This window comes from Dendropsophus ebraccatus, chromosome 6, assembly GCF_027789765.1.
Source record: "Dendropsophus ebraccatus isolate aDenEbr1 chromosome 6, aDenEbr1.pat, whole genome shotgun sequence".
NCBI classification, from domain to species: Eukaryota; Metazoa; Chordata; class Amphibia; order Anura; family Hylidae; genus Dendropsophus; species Dendropsophus ebraccatus.
The window spans coordinates 103047940-103069225 of record NC_091459.1 but is presented as its reverse complement, the minus strand read 5'-3'; the positions used below and the strand labels follow the sequence as shown (position 1 = coordinate 103069225).

At 50.3% G+C, this 21286-nt stretch overlaps 1 protein-coding gene across 1 annotated transcript in view; it reads left to right on the top strand.

Annotated features, from left to right (window-relative positions):
- The first annotated feature begins 360 nt into the window (after positions 1 to 360).
- Positions 361 to 21286, top strand: part of DHX36 (DEAH-box helicase 36) — a 39081-nt gene continuing 18155 nt past the window's right edge. Inside the window, exons 1-11 of the mRNA XM_069975467.1 lie at positions 361 to 726; positions 2570 to 2703; positions 10680 to 10893; positions 12164 to 12202; positions 12649 to 12819; positions 13155 to 13234; positions 13755 to 13829; positions 14318 to 14484; positions 15690 to 15771; positions 16238 to 16378; positions 16626 to 16728. Of these exons, the coding sequence (XP_069831568.1) occupies positions 376 to 726; positions 2570 to 2703; positions 10680 to 10893; positions 12164 to 12202; positions 12649 to 12819; positions 13155 to 13234; positions 13755 to 13829; positions 14318 to 14484; positions 15690 to 15771; positions 16238 to 16378; positions 16626 to 16728 (1557 nt within the window). The 5' untranslated portion in view covers positions 361 to 375. The remainder of the gene's footprint in view (positions 727 to 2569; positions 2704 to 10679; positions 10894 to 12163; positions 12203 to 12648; positions 12820 to 13154; positions 13235 to 13754; positions 13830 to 14317; positions 14485 to 15689; positions 15772 to 16237; positions 16379 to 16625; positions 16729 to 21286) is intronic.

Genomic DNA, 21286 nt, shown 5'->3' with positions numbered 1-21286 from the left:
TCATTTTCTGTACGAATAATAGCTAAAACAGGAAAAAGAAAAATCCTCTGAATAAGAAACTGTCGAATAAGAAACCAACTTCAGCCTCGTCATGTAGTGCCATATATATATATACCTTTCTTAACCTCAACCACCTCCAACATACAGCCCCATGTCAATAACATCTATTCCCTGTGCCCCCCAGCAGGCGCCTGTTCCCCAGCACACACGTACTCCAGCACCAAACATCACCGCTACTTCCTGTTTCCGTACAGTAACCTAGGAAACCGTGCTCCTTCCCCCAATATGCCCCGCCCACCGCAGTGACGTCAAATCTACCTAGCGCAGCTCGACTAGCCTCTACCTCACGATAATAGACTTCATGGCTAGGCAGTAATGCGGAGTTTACGCATGCGCTTTCCAGCTGTGTACGGTGGCCACACTAGTCCAATCTTCGGCTGCTTTGAGTCTCGTGGAGCTGTGCCGGTTGTTGGACCGAGGTGGTCCCGGCTGTTATTTTCTTCTGCACCATCACCCAGCAACATGAGCTACGAGCAGCGGAAGGGATGGGGCCGGGGTCGGGGAGGACGGGGCCGGGGGTTTTCTTCCCACCATGAAGGGTCTTCTTCCAGGGAGGCTGCTGGAGGTGCGAAAGAGAGACCACCAGCTCACCTGAGAGGCCGGGCCATAGGACTGTGGTATGCTCGGAGACAGGGCCAGAAGAGCAAAGACAAGGAGAGGCAGGAGGTAAGGCCGGCAGTGGAGGGCCAGCCTACATGATGGGCACCGCCTGACCTGTGTGTGACCAGTCTGTACACCCATACCACCTGACCCGTGTGTGACCAGTCTGCACACCCATACCACCTGACCTGTGTGTACACCCATACCACCTGACCTGTGTGTACACCCATACCACCTGACCTGTGTGTACACCCATACCACCTGACCTGTGTGTACACCCATACCACCTGACCTGTGTGTACACCCATACCACCTGACCTGTGTGTACACCCATACCACCTGACCTGTGTGTACACCCATACCACCTGACCAGTCTGTACACCCATACCACCTGACCAGTCTGTACACCCATACCACCTGACCAGTCTGTACACCCATACCACCTGACCAGTCTGTACACCCATACCACCTGACCTGTGTGTACACCCATACCACCTGACCTGTCTGTACACCCATACCACCTGACCTGTGTGTGACCAGTCTGTACACCCATACCACCTGACCTGTGTGTGACCAGTCTGTACACCCATACCACCTGACCTGTCTGTACACCCATACCACCTGACCTGTCTGTACACCCATACCACCTGACCTGTCTGTACACCCATACCACCTGACCTGTGTGTGACCAGTCTGTACACCCATACCACCTGACCTGTCTGTACACCCATACCACCTGACCCGTGTGTGACCAGTCTGCACACCCATACCACCTGACCTGTGTGTACACCCATACCACCTGACCTGTCTGTACACCCATACCACCTGACCTGTGTGTGACCAGTCTGTACACCCATACCACCTGACCTGTCTGTACACCCATACCACCTGACCTGTGTGTGAACAGTCTGTACACCCATACCACCTGACCAGTCTGTACACCCATACCACCTGACCTGTGTGTGACCAGTCTGTAGTGTACACCCATACCACCTGACCAGTCTGTACACCCATACCACCTGACCCCTGTGTGACCAGTCTGCACACCCATACCACCTGACCCGTGTGTGACCTGTCTGTACACCCATACCACCTGACCCGTGTGTGACCAGTCTGCACACCCATACCACCTGACCCGTGTGTGACCAGTCTGCACACCCATACCACCTGACCTGTGTGTGACCAGTCTGCACACCCATACCACCTGACCTGTGTGTGGGGAGGTTTCCTTTAAAATTGACCAGAAAATGAAGAAAGACATAAGAGGCAGGACACTGCACACTTCCTATACCACAATGTTAATCATAAATATAAATGTCAATTTGTTGCTAAGAAAGTGGATTTGGCACCTAAGTGTGTTGGTTTAGACTGCTAAGTAGAAATTGTTATTGTAATTTGGAGCATGAAACAGCTTGGACTGAGAGGCCATTGCTATAGATAGTTACTGCAGGCTAACCACGTCATCAAAATCAGGAAGAAACAGGCACCATTGATATGGCAGCATTGGGAGAATGGGACAGGTGAGTATGGCTTATTTTCTTTATTTTGAAAGCCCCTGTAATAACTCCCTTAGGCTCCGTGCACATGGAGCAAAAGTGGTGGAATTCTCTCTCTGTGCTGAAAAATGAACCTGTTCATTCTTCACCACGGGGAGAGGAGGCGCGCAAGCCTCCCATAGAGTGTCATTATGACAGGGAGGCTGGCAGCATTCTCCACCGTGGAATTCCCGCCACTTTTGCTCCATATGCACAGAGCCTTATGTTGTAGAAGTTTTAATTATAATAGTAATATTGTAAATTTTCCAATAGGTAGGGGTTGTACTTAGAGGTGCTGCTGCAGCCAAGACAAGATACATTCTACTTGACTGGATTTGTAGAAAATATAATATATTACCCTATGTTTTTTTAAGAGAGCTGTGGTACAGATGGATGAATCCAGAGAGCAGCGGATTACACGACTTCTCAACACCGTGCAAGCACAAAGCAAAGATGTAAAGCAGGAGCCGAGCTCGGAGGAGTCCTGGTGGGCTACTGAGAATGAAAGGTGCTCTTTTATTGTTATTGATGGCAGTGTGAGACAGTTGCTTTCACCACCTTTCCTAACTATTATCAAGTGTGGTGGTCCGGAGATCATGGAAGGGCAGACACAGGTCTAAACTTTTAGTTGCAGGCTGTGTGAGGAAACAGTCTGACACTCTGTGCCTCTTATGGTCCTATTACATGGAGTCCTAATATCGCTCCGTGTAATAAAGACAACGATCAGCCGATGACAATGATAAACGGCTGATCGTGTCTTTTGGTCCTGACCTAAAATTAACGGCTGATGACTGTGTAAAGTAAAGAAAAAAGCACATACATACCTATCCACCCTCACAGAGCATCTGTCTGCTCCCAGGTATCTTCCTGGCTTCTTCCTGCAGCTGCTGACGTAACAGGCCCCTCAGCCAAGTACTGCACGGACATCGCTATTGATATATATAGCCCTTACTGTACGATAGTCGAGCCATATAATAGGCTCAGTAAACGAGTTAGATCGCCGCTGAACGGGCTTACGTGCTACCGAAGGGATAGGGTTAGGAGTAATCCAAACTTCAAAAACACATCAACCATAAACGCAGGTTTTGTAGCCAAAGGGTAAATTTATTTAATAGTCCAATGATAATAAACGCGTTTTCAGGGCACACGGCCTCGATTGGACAAAAAGTTAGTAGTGTGGGAGACCTAGCGTTCTGCACACACCTCCATCTGCAGTAGCAAGGAGGTATGTGCAGGACGCTAGGTCTCCCACAATACTAACTTTTTGTCCATTCTTATCTGAGGAAGAGGCCATGTGCCTTGAAAACGCTTTTATAATTATTGGACTATTAAATAAATTTACCCCTTTGGATACAAAGCCTGCGCTTATGGTTGATGTGTTTTTGAAGTTTGGATTGTCCTGACATTCCCCCCATGCGTGGATGTACTTCTGTGAAGTTGTGGCTGGTATCTATACTTCACTCTACTCACATATATATTCTGAAGTGGGTTTGGCTATACACAACCTGATCAGGTGAGCCTTCAATCGGTGTCACATTTTCTCGGGCGTCTTATTGGGGGACACAGACACCATGGGTATAGGCTGCTGTCACTAGGAGGCTGACACTAAGAAAAATAAAGCAAGTCGGCCCCTCCCAGCAGGCTATACCCGCCCACTGGCACTGAGCTAATCCAGTTTAGCTTAGTGTCAGTAGGAGGCAGATGCAGGTCTGGTTTCTCCAGATCATCTCTGCTATTTTTCTGTTACTAACAACCTTTTTTTTTTCCTTACAGGTTGGGCACGGTGAGTAATCTAGACTCACCCTGATCCCAATTCCCAAGTGACCAGGGAACAGACCCTAAATATAGAGGGACTGTCTACCCTAGGTCACCTACGGCCGGACTCAGCGCCCAGGACACAGACCTGCTCAGCTGTCTGTCTCCTCATTGCGGACCTTGCTCCGCCAGCCCCTGCACACTCAGCCTCCCAGAGTTGAGCGTTCAGCGTGGCACAGTGCCGGCAGAAGACCAGAAGACATCGGATGGTGAGTTTCTGGTCTCGGACCTGCCCGGGCGTTCTGCGCGTCCCCTTCGCTCCTGTGTGCGCTCGTGCTTGCCGCTGCCCCGGCGCGCGGCCTCCGTTCTCGGCCCCGGCGCGCGCCCGACTCTTCCGCCGGCTGTAGCGCGCAGGGCCTGCCTCTCCTGGCCGCTCCTCCACCCTGGGCCTGGTGTCGGAGGATACCGGTGTCCCTCTGGTCCCGAGCGGCAGCTTACTGGGCTCTCCCGGCAGCGTACGCTACACTGCGGTCCCGGCGCCATTCCGGTTCAGGCGCCTGTTTGAATTTCCCGCGCGCGGGCCAGCGCGGTGACGTCACTACGCTGAGGACGCCGCGCCAGTACATTTCCGCGCGTCGGCGCCTGTTTGTCTTCCCCGCGCGCGGGCCGGCGCGGTGACGTCACTGCGCTGAGGACGCCGCGCTAGTACATTCCCGCGCGTCGGCTCCAGGATACAGGCTTCCGGTCTGCACGCCGTTACTGTGTCCTGCTCTGCAGCCGTTCTGCTGGTCTTCCTGCCGTGTCCCTGCTCCTGCTTCATCTTCAGGACGCTTCGGATTCTCCCGGGTAAGCTCTCTGGGATTCTTTACTTTATGTTACCGTCTTCTTGCTGCCAGCTTACTGGATATCTGTTCTCCCCCTGCAGGCTGTCAGCCTCCCCAGTCTCCGGGTACTCTGCTGGAATCCTTCTACCACGACACCTTTTTTACTTAAGCTGTCTGCCTAGGAGGATACACTTGTGTTTTTTTCCTTTTATATTGCATTATGTCTGATTCAAGGTCTGACTCCTCTCGCCGTCAGCAACCTCCTCCTTCTTCTGTTACTTACTATTTCTGTTCATCCTGTAACACTAAATCTTCTTCTGGCCATTCTCAGCCACTCTGCACTGCTTGCTCCATGCAGTCCTGTTCTTCTCAGTCCCTTGCACAGGATCCCCCTCCTTCCCAGGAGTCGGATGAGCCAGCTCCAGCTTGGGCGCGTTCCCTCTGTCGTTCTGTCTCTCAGATGGCTGAGCTTTCCCAGTCGGTCGCGGCTGCCCTCGACCGTCTATCCACTTCCGCGGCAGTTCAGGCTCGCCCTCTCCCTTCCACCAGTCGCTCCGGTCGGAGTCATTCCCGTAAACGCCCTCGGGCGGCCTCTTCCCGGTCGTCTTCAGGCTCCCCTAGGTCGAGTTTGGCTCCTGCCCACATCTCCCCAGCTAGACAGTCTCATTCTCCTGAAGACCAGTCAGATTCTGAGGGGGCTTCCGCCTCTGACCCAGAGGATTCTCACATGTCTGCCACGGTGGATAACCTCGTGGCCGCCATCCGTGATACCTTCCAGTTGAAGGATTCAGCGGACCCACCTCCATCCGGGGAGGTCTGTTTCAACAGGAGCGCCCTCCGTGTCCGTAGCTCCTTTCCAAGTCACAAGGAATTTGACGCTTTACTCACCAAGAACTGGAAGTCCCCGGATAAAAAGTTTGCCAAGCCCAAACGCTTGGACACCTTGTATCCGTTTTCGCAGGACCTTGTGTCCCTCTGGTCCTCCCCCCCTTCTGTGGATCCTCCAGTTTCCCGTTTGACTAAGGCCACTACGCTTCCTCTTGACAACGTAGCTTCCTTCAAGGATTCCACCGATAGACGGGTGGAAGCCTTGGCTAGGTCGGCTTTCGAGGCCTCCGGATCCTCCCTTTTGCCCACCTTTGCCTCCACGTGGGTTTCCAAGGCGATCTCGGTGTGGGCTAAACAACTGAGGGACGGTCTTCTTTCTGGGGCGCCCCCTGATGACCTGGCTGACCTTACTCAGCAGATACAAGATGCGGCCCAGTATATCTGTTTGGCTTCCTTAGACTCCGCAGCCAGCTCAGCCTTCGCTTCAGCTAATATCGTGGCCATACGTCGATCCCTATGGCTCCGTGAGTGGCGGGCTGACCCGGCCTCTAAGAGGTCTCTTACCAGTCTTCCTTTTGCAGGTTCCCGTCTTTTTGGGAAACGCTTGGACGAAATTATTTCTGACGCTACCGGAGGTAAGAGTACCAGTCTTCCCCAGCAGCGTCCGAGGCGTCAGGATACCCGACGCAAGCCGGGTTCCTTTCGCTCCTTTCGGTCGCTCCCGCCTGCTCCCTCCACTAAAAACGCGGGCTCTCAAAACAAGAGGACTGGTTTCTCCAGGAACCGTTCTTCCTGGCAAACCAGGACGAACTCCTCCCGGCCCCCCTTCAAGTCAGGCGCTCCCAAGACCGCCTCCTCCTGAAGGTTTCCCCCCGTGCGACTCCCCGCTGGTGGGCGGCCGTCTCCTGTATTTCCAGGAGGCCTGGCTCTCCCATGTCGAGGACGCCTGGGTGCGGGACGTGGTTTCTCGGGGCTACAAGATAGAGTTTTCCTCCATTCCTCGCGACCGTTTCTTCCCTTCTCGCCTGCCTCGGTCTCCCTCTCTGGCGGCCGGGTTCTCCCAGGCCCTTCAGTCTCTCCTCGACAAGAGAGTTGTCGTCCCCGTTCCTTCCCCCCAACGGTTCCGCGGTTTCTATTCAAACCTTTTTGTAGTTCCGAAAAAGGACGGCTCGGTGCGTCCAATCTTGGACCTCAAGCGACTGAACCGCCACGTCCGGCTATCTCATTTTCGGATGGAGTCTCTGCGTTCTGTCATCGCGTCCCTGGAGCCGGGAGAGTTCCTCTCCTCGGTGGACATCCAGGACGCGTATCTCCATATTCCGATTTTTTCCCCCCCACCAGCGTTTTCTTCGCTTCGCCATCGGATCGGACCACTTTCAGTTCGTGGCCCTACCTTTCGGCCTGGCCACGGCCCCTCGTGTTTTTAGGAAGACCATGGCGGCTGTCATGGCTCTTTTATGGTCTCGAGGGATTTCAGTAACACCCTACTTGGACGACATTCTGGTCAAAGCCCCGTCCCGGGACCAGAATTTGGAAAGCCTCCGTATAACGTTGGACACACTCTCTCGTTTCGGGTGGCTCCTCAACCGACCCAAGTCCTCCTTGACCCCCTCCCAGTCCATTGTGTTTCTGGGGATGAGGTTGGACTCGCTTCAGGCTCGGGTCTTTCTCCCGGAGGACAAGCTGGCGTCCCTTCGCTCCGGGGTTCGAGCCCTTTGCAGTCATCGCCCGGTGTCCATTCGATTCTGCATGAGGGTTCTGGGGAGGATGGTGGCCGCAATAGAGGCAGTGCCTTTTGCGCAGTTCCACTCTCGTCCCCTTCAGCTCTTCCTTCTGGCGCAGTGGGACAGGTCTCTTCCTTCCCTGGATCGCCGGGTCAGCCCCCCTGCTTGTCTTCGGAGGGATCTCCAATGGTGACTCCAGTCTCCGAGCCTCTCCATCGGTCGCTCATTCCTCCCCATCCACTGGCAGATCGTAACCACCGACGCCAGCCTGCAGGGCTGGGGAGGAGTGTGGCACACTCTCACCGCGCAGGGGACTTGGTCGCCGCAGGAGTCTCGGCTTCCTATAAACATACTCGAACTACGGGCCATCAGGCTCTCTCTCCTGCACTGGCAGTCGCAGCTCCGAGGTCTCCCCGTCTGTGTACAGACAGACAATGCCACTGCGGTGGCGTACGTGAATCATCAGGGCGGCACCCGCAGCAGGGCCGCCATGACGGAAGTGGCGCTGATCCTCTCCTGGGCAGAGGTAAACGTGCTGGCCCTGTCGGCTGTTCACATCCCAGGGGTGGACAATTGGATGGCCGACTACCTGAGTCGCGCACGTGTGGATCCAGGGGAGTGGACTCTGCACCCCGAGGTGTTCTCCCAGATCTGTCTCAGATGGGGAACGCCCGACGTGGATCTGATGGCATCCCGGATCAACCGACGTCTGCCGAAGTTTGTCTGTCGGACGCGGGACCCTCAGGCTCTGGCGTCAGACGCTCTGGTGATTTCTTGGCGGCAGTTCCGCATGCCTTACATTTTCCCTCCCCTCCCGCTCCTTCCACGGGTCCTGAGGAAAATCAAGGCGGAAGGGGTTCCAATCATCTTGGTGGCCCCGGACTGGCCCCGCCGCGCCTGGTACGCGGATCTAGTGAACCTCGCCGTCGACGCCCCCTGGCGTCTGCCCGACCGTCCGGATCTTCTAAGTCAAGGCCCGATCTGCCACCCGCATTTCGCGTCGCTTCGTTTGACGGCGTGGCTGTTGAAACCTGGGTTCTAAAATCCCGGGGCTTCTCGGACGCGGTCGTCAGGACAATGATCAGGGCGCGGAAGTCGTCTTCTGCCAGGATTTACTATCGCTGTTGGAAGGCCTACCTCCGTCATTGTGAGGCCTGCGCGGCGCACCCGCTTTCCTTTTCGGTGGCCCGGCTCCTCGCCTTCCTCCAGGCAGGGCTGGAGTCCGGCTTATCCCTTAGTTCCCTTAAGGGTCAGGTTTCCGCGCTTTCTGTTTTTTTCCAGAGACCCTTGGCTTCGATCTCTCAGGTGAAGACCTTCCTTCAGGGGGTGGCACATCTTGCCCCCCCTTATCGTCGTCCAATTCCCTCCTGGGACCTGAACCTGGTTTTGGACGCTTTGCAGTCTTCTCCATTTGAACCCCTCAGGGACGTGCCCCTGTCTATTCTCTCCTTCAAGGTGGTCTTCCTGGTGGCCGTCACGTCTATTCGGCGAGTATCGGAGTTGGCCGCTCTTTCTTGCCGCCCTCCCTTCCTGGTCTTTCATCAGGACAAGGTGGTGCTGCGGCCTGTGGCCTCATTCCAGCCCAAGGTCGTGTCGCCTTTTCACCTCAATGAGGATATTATCCTCCCCTCCTTCTGTCCCGCCCCCTCTCATCCGAGGGAGCGGGCGCTTCACCACTTGGACGTGGTTCGCGCCTTGCGCATCTACCTTGCGCGGACGAAATCGTTTCGCACTTCTGACTCTCTTTTCATCCTCCCTGAGGGTCCTCGCAAGGGATCGGCAGCGTCCAAGGCGACCCTTGCCCGCTGGATTCGTTCTGCTATCTCTCGAGCTTACAGTGGTAAGGGGAGGGCGCCTCCTTTCGGAGTCTCGGCTCACTCTACTCGGTCGGTTGGGGCTTCCTGGGCTATCCGGCATGGGGCTTCGGCCCTTCAGGTGTGTAAGGCCGCCACTTGGAAGTCTCTGCATACCTTCTCGAAATTTTACCGTGTGGACACCTTTGCATCGGCTGATGCGAGCTTGGGCCGCATGGTCTTGCAGGCAGCGGTGGCTTCTTCCCCTTGAGTTCTTCTCTGCTTTTTCCCTCCCAAGGGACTGCTTTGGGACGTCCCATGGTGTCTGTGTCCCCCAATAAGACGCCCGAGAAAGGAGGAGTTTTTACTCACCGTAAACTCTCTTTCTCGTAGTCTTGATTGGGGGACACAGCACCCACCCCTTGTTTGTCTGTGTTGTAGTTGCCGTTTGGCCTGTGTTTTCAGACCTTGAGTGTGGACTTTGTTTTTTTCCTTTTTCCTTCGGCTCCTCCTACTGCTTTTCACTACTGGATTAGCTCAGTGCCAGTGGGCGGGTATAGCCTGCTGGGAGGGGCCGACTTGCTTTATTTTTCTTAGTGTCAGCCTCCTAGTGACAGCAGCCTATACCCATGGTGTCTGTGTCCCCCAATGAAGACTACGAGAAAGAGAGTTTACGGTGAGTAAAAACTCCTCCTATTGCCTTACCGTGGTCCTGAGCATACTACCCGATAAGGCATTCTGCCTTTTTGTTTTTGCCTGTGTTAGGGTTAGGAGTAGGTCACAACAAATCGTATCTTCCCTTCCCTGATGACCTGACCTCCACACATCAGTCTGCAGACTCCTGTACATGTAGTTGCAGGCTGCTTCAGGCACCATTGTTCGGTATAATGGTATCTGAGGGTGCCTGTAATTAGGGAAGGACCTGATAAAGCACTGATTTGTAGCGATCCCATTTAACCCTATTTTCTAGCCTATATAACATTTTTTTTACAAGCTGCAGCAGTTTAAGGTCAGGTCACTGCAAAGCAATGCTTCATGGGATTCTAATCCTGACCTCTGCACACAAGTTTTTATTTACTGTACTTGCAGGCAGCCTCAGATACCATTATGCTTCTCGTCTCGTAGTCTATATTAACAGCAGGATGGGTAATCTCCTCCTGCTCCCATCTTTTCACCATTAAAAGTTAGTAGTAAAAGTAGTGGTGAGAGATGGAGCTGTGTTTCTTTAGCAGGGGAGCTGGCGGAGAGCACTTTTGAGAAAAAACTCAAGGTGTGGGTCATTGCTGGGGCGAGGCTAAAAGGTGCATGGGGCATATAAAGCAGTAGTCGGGTGTATTAGTTGCTTTATTGACTAGGCAAAATCAAATTCACAACGTTTGTTTGATTTTATTCATGTAACATGTCTCAACTATAGAGCCATCTTCAAATTTGCTCCCTTGTGGGCATAGGTGAAAGTAAAATCCTAAAATTGCAATAAACCTAATACGTCATGTTATGTGCTATAAGACATCCATTTTTACATAAGGTTAAATAGTATTACAATATTTCAATTTATTTCAGAAATAGCGCTGCCCCTCAAATCAAACTGGAAGAAGACCTTGTGAAAGATGCCTGGGATGATGATGATAATAATGATGATGATGTGGGGGTGGATAACTCTGAGAATGTTTCTGAATGCTGTTATGGAGAAAATAGAGTTAATGCAGCCTTAGATCGACGGCTTAAAGAAGAACTGCAGAGTAAAACGATGGATTCTAGATACCGTGACATGCAGGTGCCTATTTACACTTATCTGAAAAAAAGGCTCTATTTGGTAACATAAATGGTCACTGTTGTTTCAAACTGTTTCTCTTAATCACAGCCAGTGTGGTTTCTAACATATTTGTCAATCACTTCTTCATCACTAGATGTCTTCCTTTCCTGCAGTGTGTTGTCCACAGCCTGTTGTTTGGCTTAAAATGTCACTGTTGTTTCATTTTAAAAGACTTTTCCCAGGTCCCTCCTCTCCTTTCTGTCATCCACCGCTCATTATCAGGAAATCTCAAATGTTTTACATCAGTCGGATCCTGACTGTTCTATGAAGGGGGAGGGGGGAGGAGGGAGATTAGTTGGCAGCAGAGAACAAAGGATTACACAGTGGGAGCTGTGTGAAAGCCTCTGTTCAGAGGTCAAAGAGGTCAGTGCTGACTTCAGAGGAGATAGCCGGTGATGTAGCTGTAAATTAACTCTTTGTTGTCCTGTTTTGGTGCCTCATCTCCCTCCACCCCTCCCCTTTCCATAGAGAACCATGAAGACAGGGGGGAGAGCTTCAAACTGCTTTTTCATGATAAAAAATGCATTTTTCAGCTAAGAAGCCTAATTACAAAGTTATTTTGAAGTCGCCTGTACTATTGATTTCTGCAAAAAAAAAAAAAAAATTAATGACAGTGACACTTTATTCATCTCTAGTAACAGCTACATCAGGGCAGAACACAGTAAGTGGATAAGGTTTAGCAGGTTCTATTTGCAGGAGAACTTGCTCTGTGTACCCGCTAGCCGAGCAAGTCTGCCTGCACTGTTCCTAAAAGGTAAATCAAGGCTTACCCTCCTATCTCTGACCACCCATAATACTCAGGCCAACTGTCCCTTCTTTAAATACCAATGTACACACAGCTGTTTGTCCTCAGTGCTGCAGAATAATCTTCCCCAACATTTAGCTTGTCAGCACTAGCTCAATGCTTAGCGTGTAGGCTTTACTTCCTTGCTGTTCTGCTGATGTTTCTTACTGAAGGGCTAGAATAACCATGAACATTTTTAAGTCTCTTGGAGGGTATTTTAGAGGGTATCCTCCTATACAGTACAATGGGTTATATTTTAAATGAGAAGTTACCACCTTAAAAGATTGTATTTCTTGTAATCCATTTTGGAAAAACGACTTATAACAGAAATGTGACAGAAATACTTCGGACTTAGTTGATCATCAGTTTAAGAGAACCTTTATTTAATAAGCATGTTCCATCCTTGATAAGGTAACAGGTCTCAATTTTTTTTTTTTTCCCCACCAGAGATTCCGTGAACAGTTACCTTCATACAGTATGAAAGAGGTAAGGAATAACTTATGTTGCCCTTTTTTTGGTGGCTTTATTATAGAAAATTCTGATCAACCGCTTAAAGGGGTGATCTAGCATTAGAAAAACATGGCCACTTTCTTCCGGACATGGCACCTCTGGGTGTTTTTTTTTTTTTTGTTTGTTTTTTTTTTAGCTTGGTTGCATGGAATTGAATAGAGCTGAATTGTAATACCACGCACAACCTAAGGACGGGTGGTGCTGTTTTTGAAAGAAAGTAGCTGTAGCTGTTTCTTCTAATCCTGCATAACCCTGTAATATCAAGATAAAACGTAGCATGACATGACCACTATCCTTTGTGTTCCTTCATATAAAATCATACTATATCATGAAGATATGGTATGGGCCCATAGTGGTCTGTTATCAACCTGTAATACACAATGAGGTCTTACCATCTTTGTCTTACCATATTTGATTTTCAGGAGATAATAAGAATGGTACAGGGGAACCAAGTGACAGTCATCAGTGGAGAGACCGGCTGCGGGAAGACTACACAAGTCACTCAGTTTATTCTGGATGATTATATTAACAAAGGAAAAGGCTCCGCTTGTCACATTGTGTGCACGCAGCCCAGAAGAATCAGTGCAATTTCGGTAAGGTAATTTAGTGAAGATACCCTGGATCTGCTGCTGGATTAACCTGGCTTGTAATGATCATTTAGTCATAGTTCTGACAAAGTTTGTCAGCCGTGGCGGCCACACATGAGCGCCCATCAGCAAGATCAGCGCTAGTCTGCGGTGCCTTTACACGGCACGTCAAATCGAGGGGCCAGGGCTGCACAAATGATTTTTGTATCGTTCGTGCAGCCTGGAAAACTATATGTCTGTGCTGTCAGTTTAAGGACCACAAGCAGCAGTGTATACTTACCATCTGTGCTGCTTGTGATCCAGCCTGACCGCCTCCTATACTCCTATTTTTTGTCTTACAGGTTGCAGAACGTGTGGCTGCAGAGCGAGCTGAACCGTGCGGCAGGGGGTGCAGTACTGGCTACCAGATACGTCTTGAAAGGTATGTGATGTAAAGGAAAGGTGAGAGATATAAAGAGGCATAGGATTCTGCTGAGCGCTTCTGCCTATTTTAAGCGATTGGTGGGGGTCTTTACACCTGGGCCCCATTGATCAATATTTATGATATGCCATTATGCATATACCTCTGAAGAAGGCTGCAATTTGTATCCGAATTTCTATGCTTTGATTGTAAACTGCATACCATGTCCTTTTCCCCCCCTTTGTCAATAGGTAAAGGGAAGCTTAGTATTGTACACTGTCTTTTGCAGGGACATGGTATGCTGACATATACCGACCCAGTGCATGCAGTAAGGATATTTTGGCATACACTGGTTGTACAGGGACACAAGGATATGGGGATAGCTTTGGGGAATACTTCTAGTGTATATGTCTGACATGTATAAGAAAGAAATGTGGACATTGCCTTGCATACACTCTGTCGTATCGCATATGTTGCTTTATAATTCAGTGCCTTTTTACATTTTGTAATTCTTCTTTATTTTTCCCTGTTTTTTGTTAAGTCAGTTGCCACGGAAACAAGGCTCTATTTTGTACTGTACAACGGGCATAGTCCTCCAGTGGCTTCAGTCAGACCAGTAAGTAGATCTGGTTGTGTATGGATTCTAATGGATAATCTTGATTCACCTAAAAGGATTTTTTTTTTCCCTCTCAAAGGTATTCCTGATTCCATACCTATATTAGGAGCCTTTTCTGTGGCCTCATTCACAGTAATTATGCCACTCCACCACTGCTCGTCCATACGTGGCTGTCTGTTGAAGAACAGGTGATGATACATGTCACTCTATAGCTGTACTCTGCGCTTAAAGGAGTGTAAGGGCAGTAGAGGAGGCACAGTGACGGGTATGTCCTCTACAGTCAGCCATGTTTGGATGGAGAAGCCATCAATCTGTATCTAGAGACCGGGACCAAGTAGGGATGGTACGGCATGATTATTCTGAGCAAGGGCCGCAGAGAAGGCTCACAGTATAAGTCATGGAGCAGATATTATACTTTTGTTAGAAACTGTATACTGGGTGACAACACCTTTATGCACTCTCCAGAAACTTTTTTTCCCTCCTTTCAGACAGTTGACTAGCATTAGCCACATTGTGATAGATGAAGTCCACGAGAGGAACTTGCAATCTGATATTCTCATGGCAATAGTGAAGGATGTTCTGAAGTGTCGGCCGGAACTGAAAGTCATATTGATGAGCGCCACTCTAAATGCTGTGAAGTTTTCCAATTACTTTGGTTAGTTCACTGTTTGTATCACTTTACCAGCTATGACTATGTTTCTCAGTCTGTATCCTGTACACGTGCATTCACAATGTGTTTTTTTTTTTCAATTGGGAAATGAAAATAAATTATCAAGCACCTATGGCAGGGGTTTATCTTGAATGGCAACATAGGATTAAGCATGGTAAAATTCCAGCAGGGGGTCCAGACACCCCATGCACATGTCCTGTCTCTGCACTTCAATCCAGTATGTATGGAGGTCGGCTCCATTCCATTATTACTGCACCTGAAGAGGTCCTTGTCCTCAGTATAGAAGGGGATTTACTGTTTCTAGCAGCGCTTCCTGATTGACCTTATATTATCTGCATCTTTTTATTTCATCCTCCTTTTTTATTTCACACTTTTTACTAGACTTTTCACTAGTATGTTCACTAATCATGAGTGTTGAAACACAGCTGGAGCCAAGCTGTCAATCAATCCTACTTGTTTGCATAGTTAGAGGCTATGCCATAAATCAGTCGGGTTTCTTTGCCAGCTTGGAAGTGTAGCGTACTGCCATTCACTCTCCAGGTTGTATCTGGGAAACGCAGTGGCTTTCAGGAGTGAGACCTGGTGAAGTCAATATATTTGAGTTTATGTCAAAAGTTACATCAATTGACAGTAACACTTTAAGGACACTTGTCATTGATAAGTGTTAAGGAGAAGTCCCATGAAGTAAAAAAAGAAAAAAAAAATCGGGAAGGCAGGTGGGTGCAGGAACATTAAAAACAAAGTATACTTACCTATCCTCATGCCGCTTCTGGTTCTCTGTGACAGCCACCGGCCTCCTGCAGCTCCTCCAGCTCCAATTTCATGTGCCGTGATATTGCAGCTGGAGGAGCCGGGTACATGATATACCCATATTACAGAAGAGGATGACAGCTGGCAGACGTCAGTGAGACCCGGTGTGGCGCTACAGTGACTGGTAAGTATACGTTATTTATTAAGTACCCGCACCCCTCCTGCTGGGCTTTTTTTTTTTTTTTTACTTTTGTGGGTCTTCTTTTTTTTTTTTTTTTTTTTTTTTTTAGCAGTTTTTTTTTTTTTTTTCTTTTTTAGCAGTTCTTAATCTTGAAGATATCTCACACTTGCTGTGAATTTCATATAATCTCCTATGGATACAGATTTCTTACCGAATAAAAAACACTGTAAAATAATGCTTATAACCATTTTCTATACAGACAACTGTCCTATGCTGCATATCCCCGGATTAACATTTCCTGTTAAAGAGTATCTCTTGGAGGATGTACTTGAAATGGTAAAGTAAGTATGAAGTGAATGTGTTCAGTATATAGGTATATTTAATGGTCTATGTTCTGATTATGTCTATGTCTATGTTTCTATATTTACCAGTAAATCCCGTCATTTTTGTTTAATGTGTAAGTCAATGGAAAAGAATGTTTCCTTTAGGTAGAAACACACAAGGATTCTCCAAGACTGGACTAGTAGGTACAATTGCCTCTTCCTCGTGTTTCTAAATGTGCCAATGAATAAGTTAAATGAAGATTATAATGTGATCAGCGAGTAGAGGCTGTTATGGGGACAGTAATACCAGAATGAGACATGATTAAAAAGACCAGAGATCCTAACTCTCCAGAAAAGAAATGGAATTCACCTATGCTATTTACTGTTGACAACGAAGGATGTAAATCTGCTGGACTGGCATAGAGTACATACGTACTTACATTCATACCTTATAAAGCTGCATTGTTTTCTTGTATTTTATTAGATTTTCCCCCAATGATAGTGATTGCAGACCGTACTCTAATAGGCGGTTTATGCAAGGACGTACAACTCGCCCAGAGAAGGCTGAAAAAGAAGAAATCTATAGAGAACGTTTCCCAGAATATTTACGACGACTTCAAGGAAAGTAAGTGCATGTGTCTTCAACTGAGTTAACAACCAGGAGTAAAATTCTGCAGTTTTTTTTTCCATGTTTGTGTTTTTACATTGTGTGGTTATCCAGTTTGTGTAGGTTTTTTTTTATCATCTGTAACAGATGCACAAGAAAATGTACTAAATATATATATATATTTTTTTTAATTTTAAGTGTATTTAAACTTTATATACTTTGTGCCATTTAACCGAATGATTATTATTTTTTTTAATTCCTGTAGGTATTCTGAAAGTACGATACGTGCCATACAATATATAGATGATGAAAAGATTAACCTCGAATTGATTGTAGAGCTCATCAGACATATTGTTTTAAAGGGAGAGGTGAGTTCTTTGTTTGGTTTACAAAAGTGAATCTCTGCACATTTTTTTTATTTAGTGTTTTCTCATTTGATTTCCTAACATGTCTTTATAGCAGTCAGAACACTGGAAACTTAGTGGTAACTGCTTCACTGTGAAGAACATGTCATATTGCATGGCTTGTTATGTTTGCCATGCCAAGAGTATATGGGCTAGATCTTTGCCACAGCCCTCTTGTATTTAACATAATTAACATAGAAGTTACTATACTGAGTCATGTGCAGTGAGACAATATTATTTTAAACTTTCACAGTTGTTTTAACTATTTTCCCTTTGTGTGGTAACCTATATGATCTGATTTATCATCTGATTTATGATCTGATATAAATCATCTGATTTATCAAAAATGACTCCTTACCTCAGAGAAAAAGCTGGGAAATTTTGGCCTCCTAGATGTTTCCCAATCTACTTTTTTTGTGCCTGTCATTGGGGGACACAGCACCAGTGGGTATAGGCTACTGCCACTAGGAGGCGACACTAGACAAAGGAAGAAGTGACTCCGCCTGGCAGGCTATACCCCTCCTACAGGCACCAGGCTAACTCGGTTTTAGTCTAGTGTGCGTAGGAGGTAGACACAGGTGCCACGCACCTCTTTATTATTTTTGTTTTATTTCTTTTTCTTCTTTTCTAGGTTATCAGGGGGACCGTCGGCGTGGGCTGCCACACCAGACGTAGCCTCCCCCTGAGGGTGCACTGGAAGTTTTCACTTCCCATGCGCCGGTCACCCGTCCCCCTTTGCCAGCTCCCTGCGGCAGGATGCCGGTACCCCACCCAGGTGCGAGGTTACCGAGGGGGTGACCCTGCGAGCACCCGAAGACGCCGGACAGGTGAGTAGTCCTGTCCTGGGGGGGGGGGGGGTCATCCTGGCTAGGGCAACCAGTAGCCTCTTCCCTGCTCTCCCTAGTCCCCATTGCCACAGCGCACACTTCCCTGCAGCACAGCCCTCCCTCCCCTATCCCCTGTCCTAGCTGGACAGCTTGCCTCCTGCTCCCCCTTCTCATGACCCTCCTAGCTGGGCTGATGCCCACCTCTTCGTTCCCACGGAGCCACTGCAGCTCGCAGCGGCTTCAATGGGGACAGCTGGGGGGTTGCTGGGCTCCTCTCTCCTCCTTTTGCCTCCGGCGGTCGCGTTTTTTGGCGCTCCGCGCCGCCGTCTCACTGCCGCCGGCCTGCCCCACAAATTTAGGCCGTGCTATTTAAGCTAGGCCGTGTCGGCGCACGCTAGTGACGTCACTGGGGGCGGGGCGCCCGTACGTTTTTCGGCTCTTCCCGCCACAGCCCTTCCTATTGGCTACTCTGTAGCCCCCACCTTTTCTTCCTGTGCCCCCTCCCTTCCTCCTCCTCTTGCCGGCAGCAGCTTCAGCTCGTGGCCACCTGCTGTTATCACTGTCTGCCAGTACAGCAGCCTCAGCTCCCTGTGCACAGCAGCAGTCTAGCATCCAGTGCAGCTATTCCAGCGTGCACCAGCTACAGCTTCCAGTGCAGCAGTTCCAGCGTGCCTCAGCTCCAACATCCAGTGCAGCTCCAGCTCCAGCATCCAGTGCGGCAGCAGCTCCAGCATCCAGTGCGGCAGCAGCTCCAGCATCCAGTGCGGCAGCAGCTCCAGCATCCAGTGCGGCAGCAGCTCCAGGGTCTGGTAGGCTCACCCAGTGGGTGATATTCCCCCCCTCCACTCCCCAGGGTAACAGCCCTAGCTACCATGTCTGGTCCCCGGGATGACCCCCCTAGGCAGCTCGCTCCCGCGGCTGTGGCGACACACTTTGCGTGTGCTCGTTGCAATAAGAAATTCCCCTGTGGTCAGCCTGGTTCCCTCTGCCTGCTATGCCTTAACCCTGGTGCCACTTCCCAGGAGGCCCCCCCTCCAGGTTCTGATGTAGCCTGTCCTGAGTGGGCTAGATCCCTGTCCCAGGCGATCGGTGACCTCTCTAAGCTGTCGCAGGTCATGATCCATGCCATTGAGCGGTTGCCCTCCCAGGCGCCTCCAGCAGCAGGACCCTCCAGGGTATCTCCTGACTCCCCTTCCAGAGGACGGTCTGATAAGAGACCTAGACTCTCTGTCTCTCCGCCACCTCGGGGGACCCCTCTGACTCTGCTTCAGAGTCTGACAGGGAGGATCAGCTGGCCTCTGCAGTGCAAGCCTTGATTCGTGCAGTGCGAGACACCTTACATATTGAGGAAGAGTCCTCTTCTACCTCCAAGAGTGAGGTTTCCTTCCGTCGCCATAAGCGACAGCCATTGGTTTTTCCCAGCCATAAGGATTTTGAGGATCTCCTAGCCAAGGAGTGGAATCACCCTGACCGGCGGATTCCATCCTCTAAGCGTGCCGAGGCTTTGTTTCCCTTCTCCCCTGACCTGGTCACTACATGGACAGTGCCCCCATCTGTGGATCCTCCGCTTTCTCGACTTTCCAAGTCAACTACTCTGCCTCTGGCAAATGGTGATTCACTCACTGACCCGGTGGACAAGAAAATCGACGCTTTTTCGAAGTCTGTCTTTGTTGCAGCTGGTTCGGCCCTACGTCCTACCTTTGCTGCATCCTGGGTCAGCAAGGCTTGTTCCTCTTGGGCCAGGCAGTTAGTCCATGACCTCTCCCTGGACACCCCGCGTGAGGATCTCCTGTCTCTGGCCTCACAGATTCTACATGCGTCCAAATACTTGTGCGACGCTTCTCAGGAAGCTGCTCGTTTGTCTGCGCGGGCCCTGGCAAACTCTGTAGCCATCCGACGCTCTGTCTGGTTAAAATGCTGGTCAGCTGACGCCGCCTCCAAGAAGGCTCTGACTTCTCTTCCCTTTGCAGGAAACAGACTTTTTGGGGAGCGGCTGGATAAAATAATCTCGGACGCTACGGGGGGGAAGAGCTCCTTGCTTCCTCAAAACAGATCCCGGCGCCCTCAGCCTCCCAGGCGTTCCAGCCGTTTCCGCTCCTTTGAGCCTTCGGCACGTCGTCGCCCGGCTAAGGATACGCCTCCAGCTCCTTCTAGGAAGCCCTCCTTCAAACCCCGCCCCTCCTGGCAGCCCCGTTCTCACCCTTCTAAGGGTCCTGCACCCAAGTCTTCTTCCTGAGGGTCCTTCCCCACTCGGGTCTCTCCCTCAAGTAGGGGGTCGTCTGCTCTCCTTCAAGGAGATTTGGCTCGCCCATGTGTCCGATGTGTGGGCCCGGGAGGTGGTGTCCTCAGGGTACAAAATAGAGTTCGTGTGCATTCCACCTCCTCGCTTTTTTCCATCAAATCTCCCACGCTCTTCGGCATGGCTTTCCGAGCGGTTCAGAATCTCCTAGCTCAAGGAGTTGTGGTCCCAGTTCCTCCCTCCGAGCACTTCCAGGGATTCTATTCCAATCTGTTCACAGTCCCCAAAAAGGACGGCTCGGTCCGTCCTATCCTGGATTTGAAACGGCTGAACAGGTTTGTTCGCCTTCGGCGGTTCCGCATGGAATCCTGGCGGTCGGTGGTCGCGTCTCTAGAGCAGGACAAATTTCTTGCATCTATAGACATCCGCGACGCCTATCTGCATGTTCCCATCGCAGCCAGTCATCAACGTTTCCTATGTTTCGCCGTCGGTTCTGGACATTTCCAGTTCGTTGCCCTGCCCTTCGGGCTCGCCTCGGGTCTTTACCAAGATCCTTGCACCTTTTGATGGCTCTGCTTCGGTCAAAGGGGGTGGCTGTCCTGCCATACCTGGACGACCTCTTGGTAAAGGGCCGCTCCAAGCAGGACACTTTGTCCAGCCTCCAGATCTAACTCGATCTCTTGACCAATATCGGTTGGGTGATCAATTACCGAAATCTTCCCTACTTCCCTGCCGCTCTATGGAGTTTCTCGGGATGCTATTCAACACCGAGACGACACGCGTCCTCCTTCCTCCCAAAAAAGTTGCCTCCCTGCGCTCGGCAGTCTCTCTGCTCCGCTCAGGCGCCCCCTGTTCGATTCGCCTTTGCATGCGAGTCCTGGGCAAGATGGTCTCTCTCGAGGCGATCCCCTTTGCTCAGTTTCATTCGCACCCTCTGCAGCAAGCGATTCTGTCTCAGTGGGACAGGTCCCCTCTGTCTCTCCACAAGAAGATCCTCCTGTCCCCTGCTGTTCGCAGGGAGCTTCTTTGGTGGTTGACGTCTCCGGTGGAGCTTCTTTGGTGGTTGACGTCTCCGGTGGTCCTCCTCGGCCGCTCGTTCCTCCCCCTCAATTGGCTGGTCGTCTCTACGGATGCCAGCCTGTCCGGGTGGGGGGCTGTCTTCGGGAGCCACACAGCTCAGGGCTCTTGGTCGCCGATGGAGGCTCGGCTTCACATCAATATCCTGGAGCTCCGGGCCATCTTTCTCGCCCTGTCTCAGTGGTCCGATCTCCTGAGGGGTTACCCGGTCCGTGTTCAGACCGACAACGTCACCGCCGTTGCTTATCTGAACCGTCAAGGCGGCACCAGGAGCCGCTCTGTCATGACCGAGGCCGCTCGCATTCTCCATTGGGCGGAGCGGTTTGTTCCAGCTCTCTCGGCAGTCCACATTCCCGGGGTGGACAATTGGGTGGCGGAC